Here is a 13,349-nt window from a genome sequence, read left to right as displayed (position 1 = left end):
CATTGGAAAGAATAACTTAGTTTCTCCTCAATCTCTGGATATTATTTTATAATTAACTAAAATATTATAGCAAATAGCAAATATACTTACATGAACTTTGTAGAGGATATAAACCAGATCCCTCGTTATTCAAATATGGTCCCGTTTCTAGTCAAAAATTCCTAGTTAATTTTTTAAAATTAAAGCATTACAATGGTAAAATTCTTAATTACGTACCTCTTTCCATTTCGTCGTAGAGTTTGTCAATAAAGTTATCTAATTTCTCTCTTTCGTCGGGCGGCAAATCGAGCAAATCGCAATTTTTAACCCAAGCACTAATGGAACTATTAAAATATTTTAAAATAAATATTTGTGAAATAACAGTAATATTAAATAATAATAATAATCTTACCTTGTTCCTATTCCTTGACTATTTGTTCCCACAAGTGCCATTAAGGAACGAAACCCTTCGGGAGTGAACCACTAGAAAACCAAAATGGACAATATTAACTTGCAAATCTTAAAAAGTATTAGATTAAATTAACTAACTGTTACATCTTGTAATTTCTTGTTGCAAAAATTCTCTTTTACTTCATTAAAGATTAAGATAACCTCATATTTACATTACTATTTGGCTCACCAGTCCAGAAAAGCCTAAACCTATAGAAAATTGTAGCAAGAACCAAGAGATTTTTCTCAAAGTAATTGAAAGCATTTAAATTCCTTGCATTACTTCTTACTAATGTTGTTAAAGTACAGTATATTTGTTAATGCTTTAGATGCAGTTAATAATTTAGAGGTAAGCTATCCTCTTATCTTTAACGACCCATTTACACAAATCAACCAACCATCGTCAACATTTTGTCGCAATATAAGAGTCCAACTTTGAGATCTGTTCTCTTAAAACATAAAGTTACATAATATTGGAATGCTAAATATATTGCTTACTCTGTTCTAATGCATGTTTTATAATTGTCTTTTGTTGCCATGTAATTGTCATCCTTATTGTTGTGAAGAGACAGCCATATTCTGTATATGATATATATAATACACAAGGTATATTCAATAAAAAAGCGGAAAAGTGTCATTAAAAGTTGGGAGGACGAGCACTAGCATAGTAATTTTGATGCACAAAACTTTCCAAGTCGAAGGCAATGGTAGCTGTGTCTGGCAACACCGTTAATGTGCAAGAATGTAAGACAACAGACTAATATGATGACTGTCCCTGCCCAGCAGTGTTGCAAGCAAGAGTGGTGTAGTGCTGTCCGATTTTCGAGAAAAAGCAATGTGCATCCACTAGGCAGATGCTGATACAGTAAATAAAGGACGGCAAGTTGTACACATGTGTGAGTAGAATTCTAGGGTTTCAAAAACAGTCACAGTTTTGTGGAAGATTCTCTATGGCTGGGACCATAGTGAATACCATGGAGAATCTTCAACAGAACTGTGGCTGTTTTTGAAAGCCTAGAACTTTTCACCTGTGACCTGTTTGAACTCATCTAGTCATCTCCTTACTGTACTTGCATGTGTCATAATACGTAGATTGGTTTTTGTCAAAAATTGGACAACACTACGCCACCGTGCACTGCCAGAGCAATGCTGCCATTTTTATTGGTCTATTGTCTTGTGTTTTCACACAGTGTTACCAGTTGCAGTTACTGCTGCCTCTGATTTGGAAGTTTCATTGTCAAAATTACTATGTAATTGTTCATTCTCTTGACTTTTAATAGCACTTTTCTACTGAATATATACTGAATTTATATATTTCTGCTTACATTATTACATAGCAGAAACTAATATTCAATATTCGATTTAAATCCACTAAACAACTGGTATTGAACATAAGTCCAAACTAAGTCATATTAACATACTAATAATAATAACAAAGGGTGACCCATGCGTTTTCCTGCTCAGTGTAGTGGTGTTTCTTGTTGTGTGAGCACTACCCCACACATCTAGGCAAACAATTCCATTGCTTTGCTTTCCTTTTAGCATGGGAATTGACATGTTAAATGTTCATTTATTCTTTACATTTGTCTTTTATATTCATTTTATATTAATTTCTTATTGTTTTTCATATAAAACACTATATTTATTCTCTATAAAATGTGTTTTTGGTATGCATTTTGGAGTGTCTAGGATATACATTAATTCATATGGAAATAACTGCCTCGGTTTTGGCTTTCACCGATTGTTTTCGGATGGATTAGTGATGAAAGCAGAGGTGAGGTGTATTATTCTTGTTAGTCCATTGATGACATACATATTTGAATAAAAATTATAAAACAAAGTTGTGCGGTACTCTTTAAACAGCACCGAGCAAGGTTTTGTGTACACTGATTCCAGTGTTGATTAGCATAGTTTTAATTATTGTTGATTCAGAAAAGCTTAACATGAAAGCTGAAGAGTTTTCCAACTTTGATAGTAGAAAACAGTGATATATAACCTACTTTACCTATAATAAATAACTGATGTAAAAACTCAAAACTTTAAATGTTCAATACTTTCGACTTACATGATGCAAATAATCTTCGTATAGAGCTCGGGCTGTTAATTCTCTCAATGTTTCTATCTGCGTCTAGAGTAGAAATATATAAATAAGAGAAATAATCCGATGCTTAAACTTAAAATAATGAAAAACCTACCTGAAACTGTCCTCCTAATAATCTGTGAGCTATTTCCTCTTCTTCATTAACTGTTTTATGACAAAACTGTGAAAATAAATGCACTGCGCCAGCTTTATCTTTGGCCTAATGCATAAAAAAAAAAAAAAGTAATTGCAGGTTATTTCCTTATTTATCACTTAATATTTTAAACTTTTTGAAATTAAAAAAGACTCATTACAGCTGTGAGAACTGGAAATTACATCAGAGGTAACCAATGTCATAAAAATAATTAGTAATTATTTAGAGAAACACGAGGAAAAATCTTGCCAGTTTTTGTACGGCATTCCTGTTAGACTAGGATCATGCCTAAGGTTAGCAATATTGGGGAAAGAAAAAAACTGTTTGACATGACATGACATGAAACTGGCCCTACGAGTGATGAATGCCATCAAAGAGTGGGCACTTAATGTGAATGTTTTCAAAAAATTGTGCTCAGATAAGAACTCTAACATTATTTTTTGACACCAAGATATGTTGGTTTTCAAAAGGAGATGTGTTTGTATGATTGTATGAGCTAAAGGAGTTTGAGGAAAAAAATGAATAATGTAAATATACACTACAGGTACTCCTCACTTTACAACCTATCTGCTTAACGACTAATCAAGTTTCGACCTGCAATTCGGGGAATCCCCTTTCTCAGCTTGAGTGTCGATCAGTGGCGTATGGTGACATGTGCACTAAGCGTACTATACTAGGCTTGCGCGTACTAAAATAGTCTTATAGTACTATAATAGGCTAATAGCATACTATAATAGTATTTTTATGAATAAATTTGAAGTTTGTTGCATAATTTGTATAATTTTACAACAATCCTATATTCCCGGCGCAAACTCCTCGCTTATCGACCAATTCGCTTAACGACGTAGTCATCAGAACGAAACTCGGTTGTAAAGTGAGGAGTACCTGTACTTCAACTGCTGCATAACATCGGGCTATAAATTCACAATAATAATTATAAATTACTGATAAATTTGATCCTAGAGGGAGGAGTTGGGCATCATCTTGTATTAAATTTAATAATTATAATTTAATTAAATAATTTTAGATTAAACTGGAAGAAAAGAATCAGCCTGGAGTGGGACTCGAATTCGCAATTCCTACTTGCCGTGCAGATACATTGCCTATTATGTTACCTGGACCTCTGGTCCGATCTCTTCTTCCAGTATATTTAACATGATATAACTATCGTTGGTTATTATGGTGCCAACTAAGGACACATTAGGCATCTTCATCCTGTAAACTTGCAAATAAGGCACTCGGCTGTCACTAAAACCCTTGATAACGAGAAAAATTATGCTTACATCATTGCAGAAATCTCTATTACAAATTAATTGTTTTTCGTATGCAGCAGCAGGAAATTTGAGGTGTTTCCCAACGAATACTACTTTTGCCTTGGTAGTCTGCAGTTTCCTAAAAGCTGGAAACTACTGCTTTAAACAATATATAAAAAATAAAGTAAGTTCTACCAACCCTTACAAGAACTTGCACATTTTAAAAAGGCAATAGTAATTATGCTGCACTTAACTGCTGTTCTGTAAAATCCCGTAATGTGTCTTCTCTGCATGGGAAAATCTCAATGTCATACAAATGTCCAGTTTATGATATATTCTTTTGTTTACAGAAAAATGTCCTTGACCAGGTTACCATAGAGAGCCCTTCAATCTTTTCAATAGCATGGGCTAACGTAAAATGAGTTCAGTTGGAAATAAACGATGGGAGGGCCAAGGTGATTTTCAGAAGGACCAGAAAATGATTTTGCTGTATTTTTTGGGCATGAAATAAAACCATGAAAACATTTAAATTGTTGAAGTCATAACAACTTGTAGAATGTGCAGCTCATTATATCACACAGGTGACAAACATCTATGACTACTACTTGTGGCATCACGAGACCCCTGTCATCAAGTAAACTTTACAAACAGATTAAAACTAGCAAAGAATGTCCAGCATTGTCCGGGAACTCAGAGAGGGGTTGAGTTGTCCTCGTTATAGGGTATGCTTCCTGCAGGATGGCAGAGTAACTATGAAAAATTTGCTACAAATCAAAGGGTTCAGCAATTTGTGGGGATGGAATCAAGGGGAAGGAGTGAGGATCCAAGTTTTAATGTAGCTTAATTTAATTTTTTGTAGGATTATAGAGACTAACCATGCAAAATTTGTCCAGATTGCATAAAATGTTTGAGAGTTTGGAGGTAAGGAGATGAAATCAGAGAGGAGTGAGGGATCTGAGTTGTATGCTAGTCCATGTTTCACCAAAGGGTACAAGAGAGTAACTACATGAAATTTTATCTAGATTGGTAAAGGGTTTGGGAGTTTGTAGGGAAGATGAAATCAGTAGGAAGGAGTGACGGGTTCAAGTTTTAAAGTAGCTTACGTACTGTACATTGAAAAATAGTAAGCTTTCCACTTCTCCCTCGACACAGATTTTGTGACAAGTGTGACTTTCTTTTAGGCATTTTATCGTCGATAAGGTTCACCTGCACACGTGTAAACTTAACCTGAAAAGTAACCGAAAGAACTCAATTTATATAGGTAGATCTGATAACATAAGACTTATTTTTATTTTTAAATAATGGTATGGTGCAGTAGGATTAATACTAAAACAAAAGTACTGCATGCCTACTTACAGAAGTTAAATTTCAAATAAGGGAAGTAAATTCACTCCTTATAGTAGTATGTGATAAGAGTATTATTATAAGAAACAAACAATCACGCTGTTTAATACCGTTTTGAGTTTTAAAAACTGATTTTTCGATATGAGTTGGTTCAGATAGTCATGACTCGAGTGAATGAATTCAAAAATTGGTTAACTCGTGACGATATTTGTTTGGCTCGTTTGTCGAATCTCATTTATTAATAGTATTAAATACAAGTATACCTCAACTTACGTCCCTCTCGAGTTACATCGTTCCCGATTTTACGTTATTTGTCAAAAAACTATATGGAAAAATAAAAATCAAGTTTAAGTCATTTTATTCGACTTTAAATCCATCCGCCACAAACATTGAAGTCGTAATATCACTAGAAAAGCGTTAAAAGCACATAAAATCATATTAAAATATGTATATTTACAGTAAATGTTAATATAATCATAAATCCTAGAGAACGAAATATGAAAACATTCGTGTTTCTGTGTCGTTGTCTTATTTAGCGGTTTTTAAGTGCTCATTATTGGCGTTTAGTTACAACGTAAGTCGAAACTACGACTTACGTCGTACCTACACAAGTAAATTCGACTTACATTGCCTCTCCTGGAACCAATTACTGACGTAAGTCGAGGTATACCTGTACAATGGAGTTACATCATTTACAAGATGTGCCCATTGCAAGAAGCGTGAACAAAAAAAGCATCTTCTCATTTATCTTACGATTGATTCTGGATTTCCCAATCGTTATCAATTCTTCAGCTTGACGTTTATTAATTCTTGAATATACAGTGCTCGTAACACAAGTTATTAATTTTTCTAAACTAAAATAAACTCTAGAAAGTACCGTATTCAAAAGAATTAGAATCGCATCAGGAGTTTTCGGCAGAATCAGAATTACAAGAAATTTTGGTATCATCCCATCAAGTTAAGATTTAATTAATATTTTTGAACAGAAAGGCAGGAAATTTAAGTGTTTTACAACCAAAACATACAAAATACAACACTTTCAGAAGATAAAAAGACCTTTAACGATTTAAAATATAAAATCTGATCGAAATATGCTATACAGTCGTGTGAATCAGAAAACCCTGATCTAGTCTGAGACAAATTTGAAAATCCAAGACCTTGAAAAGAATACTTAAAGAACTGAATCAAATGCTTGTTTTAGATCCAGATAGACAACAAAAGCTGACTGTTTAAGCTCTAAATGCTTCAAAATTATAGTGCACAGGAAATAAATTAAGTTGATCTACAGTATAATTAGATATTTTCACAGACTTTAATGAGGTCAAGCAGTATGAAATGCAATTGTTTCATAGTTGAGAAAAGAAAGGGAATAAAAATCTTTTACAACAGATTTCTTACTTGTTTTACTGTGGCAATCATATTGGCAATAAGCATAATACTGGCCGTTTCCGGTGGGTAATGAATGTTCCTGAAATTGAAAACGGGAATTTACTTATATATTCTTTGTATATAATTCTATTTTTAATTAATTAGGAACTAAAGATATTAATATTAATCAGAAATTAGTATTAATTATTATCAATTATTAAAAATATCAGATTTTTGCATTGATATAAAACATAATAGTATTACGGGATCAAACCAAATTAAAAATTACACATTGACATGCGGGAGCTAGTAGAAATTTACAAACACATAACTACAGTCACAAAATGAAAGTTAATCAGGAATAACAAGAAGTCAAGATAATGTTCATACAGAATACACGATTTAGGTTAACATGACTTCAGTTTTCAGTTGTTAATTACAGCAGAGGTCTATGTTGTGACTTGTGTCACCAATTCACTTATAGAAGATTAACTCGTGACAGATTTCTGAATAAGATAATATCTAATGGGGTATGCATGGTTTACATCTCGTCGCTGGTGGCACTAGTGTCAGCTTGATGTGTACTTAACTCTAGTGCACGAAATAGTGGAAACTAACAGGAAGTTTTGATCTGCTTATAAAACTCTGGATTTAAACAATATAACAGTTGCCAAATTAAGAAAGAAGTTGAAAGAATTAGGGACCAACACATGTCCATTGTCAGTGGGGGGGTCTAATGTGTTTGCAGATCCCCTCTTTTTGTTGTATAGGGTTATAATATGTCAGAAAGTTGGGCTCTGATTGATTTTTATACTGTTTAACAACAAAAGAAAAACAATTTTTTTAAGCTTGAATTTTGCATTTATTGTATATTTGATATTGTAAGCATTGATTAATAATGTAATGAATGGTGGTGCAGGCATAGGTTACAGCAGTGGTTCCCAACCTTTTTTCAATCGCAACCCTTTTTAGTTTTTTAAAAATGTTTGCGACCCCCTTCCGCATCCATCATATTTGACCAATAAAACAAAAAATAAAAGGTTTGATAAAATATATTTTAAGACTTAACCATAGTGATGATATTTTTTATTAAGTATTAATTATTAATGTGATGATTGAGCTTGCATCTGCTTAACTTTGGACTATAGAGCTAGCGGAAGGAACGACGAAACTAGATTGAGGCGCCTCTACCTGCGACGCCGAGTAACAGAATCGGGGCTACAAAGCACCACTAAAAGTATGACGTGCGAAATGGCCTTGTTAACAGAGGTCTCAACTATCGCTATACCTGGCTAGTTTGCCACAGTCAAATTTTACCAGGCATAAGGAGAGGTGCAAGCGCCGGCTGCCCACTGATTACGTCGCATATCTCTCAAGTTGCCAAGCATAAATAAATTATTAACATTAAGGCGACCCCCCAAAAAAGCTTAGGTAACCCCCTTGTGGGTTGCAACCCACCGGTTGGAAACCGTTGGGTTAGAGCGTCTCCAATACATACATATAATATAATAATAAATTTTCACAGTATTATGTAATTTGTAAGATAATGTATAAATGCAATATCTTCAAGCTATTTGATAAAAATTAAATTTTTAATAAATTATTAAAAATTGCGACAGCAACCCCGAGAAGACTCATTGATGTGTATCGTGATGACTCTCCCAGTCCAGAGCTTCTCGAAGGCGAGATATTTCCATGGAAAAACTGGATAACAAAAATGCCGAGAGGAGTTCTAAATATATTGACAATGTTTATATTGTATACTGATAAAGTTGTAACTATATTTGCGACATTGTATCTGAGAAGAAGGCAATTATATATGTTGTAGGCAATCAAAGGTTTCCTTGAAGACGTGGATATTTCATTTTGTAATATATGTAATGTGTTGTTTCTTATTCCACTGGACTCCTTCTGGTAATTATCTGAAGACGCGCATGGCAAAACGGCAAGAACAAAAGTAAAACTTTTAGAAAGGAAAGGCACAAAAGCTTAAAGTATTACACTGACACTTTTATATTGCTCTTGTCATCCTATACCTGAATGTAGGCAACATGTAGCATTTTAACCACCAGGAGATGTGGATGTAGTATATTTGTGGATGTTTCAGTGCTTGAGAGTTGGCAGCATTTTTGGTTGGCACAAGATAGGCGCTTCAATTACTTATTTAAATAATAGGAATGTAGTAAACTTGATAACAAAATTTATAAATATAATGGAAGAAAATGGAAAAGCAAATTTCAACTTGACTGGGAGTAGGTATGTTAGTACTTTTGTGGAATTGTGAAGGTATTGTAAATAAATCTAATTCTCTTTGAAATTTTTTTGTGTACTTTTCATATAATGTTCTTAATGGAGACGTGGTGGAATGGTAGGACCGCAATTTCCGATTTTCATAACACGGATAACTTTTGTTTTTCAAGAAGCAGGTTACGAAGACTGATAGAGATCATTTTATTGGTGGCTAGATGCTTTTGATAGTGAATATTTTGAAAAAAAATAGGTATTGGATTGTTATGGAATTAACAATAGGGCATCCAGTAATTTCTTTTTGTTTTATGTATATAAGACCTGTTCTATGGAATACTATTTGGACAGAAATAGTTAGGTTGGTTTGCTGTTATAAGGTAGAATTTTTGATTGGTAATTGACAAGACTATGTCTTGTTTATAAAATCGTACGTCCTGCTGGCTTATCAACTTAGAAGTATGAAGGAATACCTGTCAGGAGTTGAAATTTGGCACAGAGTATTAGGTGCCCAAATCATGCACGCATAAAAAAAACCAGACTCGTAGGTAGTCAGGGAATGAGAACCGAAACACAATAAAATACAAAATGGCGACACTCTCTACAAACAGGCAGAAGTGTGAGATTTACGCACGCGTTGCTGGTTGGTAAGTTGGTAATACAAATATTGTGAAATCAAATTTTGACAAACAAATCTTTGAAAAAAAAAAAAAAAAAAAAAAAAACCCCTTTTACCTGTCCCGTGTTATTCCCCACATATTTCTGGTCACCACGTGCTAACCGTGACCAATTGACTGGAGATATCTCGTTTCATCATCAAAACTTTTTGAAACTAGATGGTGCGTGGTTATAATTTTATATTAAAACTAACTTCCAAAATAGAATTCTTTTTCTTTTTACACTTATTAATATATATATTTCGTTTGTGCAAAATAAAAAAAATAATTGCGAACGATACAATAGCCACCGTTATTTTTTTCAAAAATGGGAAATTTTTGCCGGCCACAGCCATGACCATGGCTATGGCTGGCAAAGTTTGAATAATCTCTTTCAAAACCAACAATACCAAATATGATTGAAGAATGAGAATGAGCATCGAAGTGATCCTGCTTAGTAGTGAGTCTCTGAGATATAGTCTTGTCTCAAATTTGGCTTTGCCATTTTACTTGTTTTAATGCTCACATTGGTGCAGAGCTACAGGAATGGATTTCTGATCGTAATGAGGATCTAAATTAAGATTGGATGTTGAGGCCATAACAAGGTACATTAATAAATAATCACAAAAGATTGGAAGAGTGCTGGATTTTTGTGAAGTTGCGGGATATATAATTTTAAATGGTATAGGATAAAGGTTATTATACTTATGTGGGTGAAATAAGATGTTCTGTAATTGATTTGGCCTTGGTTAATAGACCACCCAACTACACCTTAAGTTGGTGAGACAATTTATTTAAACATAACTAGCGTTTTCAGCCTATTCAATAGGCCATCCTCAGGTTAAATGAGAAAATAACATTGTTCTACAATAGAATATAAATTCAAATACAAAAATAATGACAAAATTAATAATTATAACAATATATATATTTTGTTATAATCTTTCATTATTCATGTATAAATACAAAATAAAATAATACTCCCATCTTGGACAGCTCGGTGTCACAGTTGCCACCTGTAGGGGCGACCACCAGGATGCTATCCAGTCGCAAAATAATACTCAGATATAATATTATATATCATGTAGTAATATCATATATAAAAAACCAAAAGTGTAAAACTTAAGGTATAAGTTAGTTAAAAAGATTTTTTAAGAACTCCTAAGTACTTCTATGCAGATGGAAGACCTTCCGCATCCCTTGCATTAATGCATGTATCTTGTAGCTTGCCCTTGTAAATTTCAATTTTTTTCTGCAATCATTGCTAAAGTTGGGGAATGTAAAGACTTAACAATATCTGCTTCCTTTCATTTTTCTATGGAGCCTTCAGCCTGTGCCATCTGAAATAATACTGTGGCATTGGATCCCTTATTGACATTATATTTGTGCTCCTTCAGCCTGATTCTCAAATTTCTTTTTGTATCACCAATATAGTTTCTCTTGATTCCTAATTGCACGTTTTCATAAGGAATCCTGTACACCCCTACTTTTCCTTCTTTATTAATGCTATCCTTGTCATTCCTAAATATCATATGGAGTTTCGGAGCTCTTTTCAAAATCATTTTGGACTCCTTGCAGTACGAAATTTCTTTCATGATGGCTTTCGTATATCTATTGTATGTGAACTTTGTGATTTTAGATACAGCAAAGACTCAATGCAGTGATATCACTAAAATCATAAATTTCACGTACAATAGAGATATGAAAGCCATCATGAAAGAAATTTTGGACTGAAAGGAATCCAAACTGATTTTGAAAAAGATTATTATTACATGCTGTACTGTTAATAATAATGAATTTTGTACTGGATTTGATAGTGATGATTGTAATGTTTTTTTTTGTTGTACATGCAGGGTTTCCCTTGTACTAGTAAATAAATAAAATGTATTTACTAGTGTGTAGTCAAATCTAACCTGTGACATTATCAAGTAAGTGCACATCATACACTTATATACATACAAGTTTTTACCTATATGTTTTACCTATTCTATATGTATGATTACATTTGTTGCATTGTATGTTTAAATAATGTAATGTGTGCATTCAAACATTCCACTTTGAATATGCAGTACTGTACATTGATCTTTTGAATTTGTGTAAAAAACCTGAGGTAGACCCTTAAAGGGAGCAAAATTGTTTACTGTATATTCCAGCGTAGAAGACAACTTTTTAACCCAGGAAAATCTTCTCAAAAGTTGGGGGTCGTCTTATAGGGCGAGTATATCCCAAACTCTATATTTTAACTGTAAAAGTCGGGGGTCATCTTATATGTCGAAAAATACGGTATTTGTTATATTAAATCATTGCTAGAAAAAAAAATAAAAGTCCGGGTTCTCACACTTGTGACATATCCTCATTTGCTGTACTATCATGACACAATCATCATCAGCACCACAATGAGGATATAAGAAAATAATTATAATACATACACGGTTGTTATGTAGACATGTGTTGCTGTAGTACAGTCTAATAGTATACTGTACTGTACCATTGTACAGTATAGTATACCCCCAAATTATAAACATTATATATGAGCTGTAACAGTGCCAGTAGAGTTGTGACATATAATAAGCATGCCACTGTATAAGCAACAGTGGTCTTACAGTTTATAGCATTGGTATCCAAACTATGGCTCCCAGGCCAAATTTGGCTATGCCACATATTTTCCAGCCCTCAAACATATTTGCAACATCACTTATAGATGATAGAAATAGGTCTACTTTTAATATATATAAGATATTTCTGACCCATGACTTATGTGCAAGTTGACTCACCAACTGAAAAGTTTGGGCACCACTGGTTATCAGTATTGTTCAGCAGTAGTGCAATTACGAGTACAAAGAATTAATTTTTGTTGTTGAATGTGAAGAATGGAATTTTAAAAAGTTAGTAGTACTTGTTAAATTAAAAATTGATGTTGGTTAATAAAGCTATTTTATTATATAAACAAGTTATTACTTAAACTTATCAGAACATAAAAGCAATAAAGTATTACATTGATAAATTACCTCCATGCATCTTGGAGCTTCTCTAGCGGATGATTTGGATCACCCGCAGACGAACCGAGGCAGAGATTCTGATGGTACTGTTCCCAAGCTAATCTCCGACATTCGTCAGTACAATAAGTGATCTAAAACGTAAAGTTTTAATTATACATTCTAATTAATAAACTACTGCCAGAGTTAAACTTTACCTCACAAAATGGACAATCGACGTGATTTTCTTCTTTCACGATGCAGCACTGAGAATATGGCACAGTTATATCTTGATTTCCAGTCAACCTGCGAGCATTCTTTTCTGCAGTTTCTAACGGTCGCATACAATAATCACAGGCAAGATAACCATAAACTTGATTCCACAGAAATTGGCAACATACTAATGGTTTTTCTTCAAATATAACATCGCCTGTTTTGAATTTACGCAAGGCAAACAGCCCTTTACCCTAAAATAATAAATATATTTAATAAAATTCTTCTGTAATTAAACTCGTATATTTGTTAAATTATTGATCCAGTAATTTTGCAAAGTATTTATCAATATTTTATAGAAAAAAATAGTTCATCAAAGTTTAAAAATTGAGTTTCTGGAGACAGTTAAACAATTTCTGACTTCTCTAATTACTAATTAGTAGCTTGATATTGTAATTTATACTTAAGTGCAAGACAATAATAAGCACACCAAGTTAATTGTGTTTGTTACTGCCTTGCTAGATATTGCAATTAATGCAATCTTAAAATTTACATAGCCAAATAAGCAAAGAAATGACAAATAAACATCGTATGTGTGTTTGTATGGAGTTTATCTTCCTCACATAATTAAAT

The 13,349-nt window shown here is 33.2% G+C and overlaps 1 protein-coding gene across 1 annotated transcript in view; it reads right to left on the bottom strand.

Moving 5' to 3' along the window:
* LOC136973485 (histone-lysine N-trimethyltransferase SMYD5-like) overlaps positions 1 to 13,349 on the bottom strand; it is a 28,309-nt gene that overhangs the window by 8,712 nt on the left and 6,248 nt on the right. Inside the window, exons 2-9 of the mRNA XM_067268217.1 lie at positions 12,722 to 12,970; positions 12,537 to 12,658; positions 6,659 to 6,728; positions 2,625 to 2,729; positions 2,495 to 2,557; positions 392 to 462; positions 217 to 323; positions 91 to 147 (exon numbers count right to left, since the gene is read on the bottom strand). Of these exons, the coding sequence (XP_067124318.1) occupies positions 91 to 147; positions 217 to 323; positions 392 to 462; positions 2,495 to 2,557; positions 2,625 to 2,729; positions 6,659 to 6,728; positions 12,537 to 12,658; positions 12,722 to 12,970 (844 nt within the window). The remainder of the gene's footprint in view (positions 1 to 90; positions 148 to 216; positions 324 to 391; positions 463 to 2,494; positions 2,558 to 2,624; positions 2,730 to 6,658; positions 6,729 to 12,536; positions 12,659 to 12,721; positions 12,971 to 13,349) is intronic.

The sequence above is a fragment of the Centruroides vittatus genome, unplaced genomic scaffold (genome assembly GCF_030686945.1).
Source record: "Centruroides vittatus isolate TY-2023 unplaced genomic scaffold, ASM3068694v2 contig_318, whole genome shotgun sequence".
Lineage (NCBI taxonomy): Eukaryota > Metazoa > Arthropoda > Arachnida > Scorpiones > Buthidae > Centruroides > Centruroides vittatus.
This window is presented reverse-complemented; position numbering and strand designations above follow the sequence as displayed.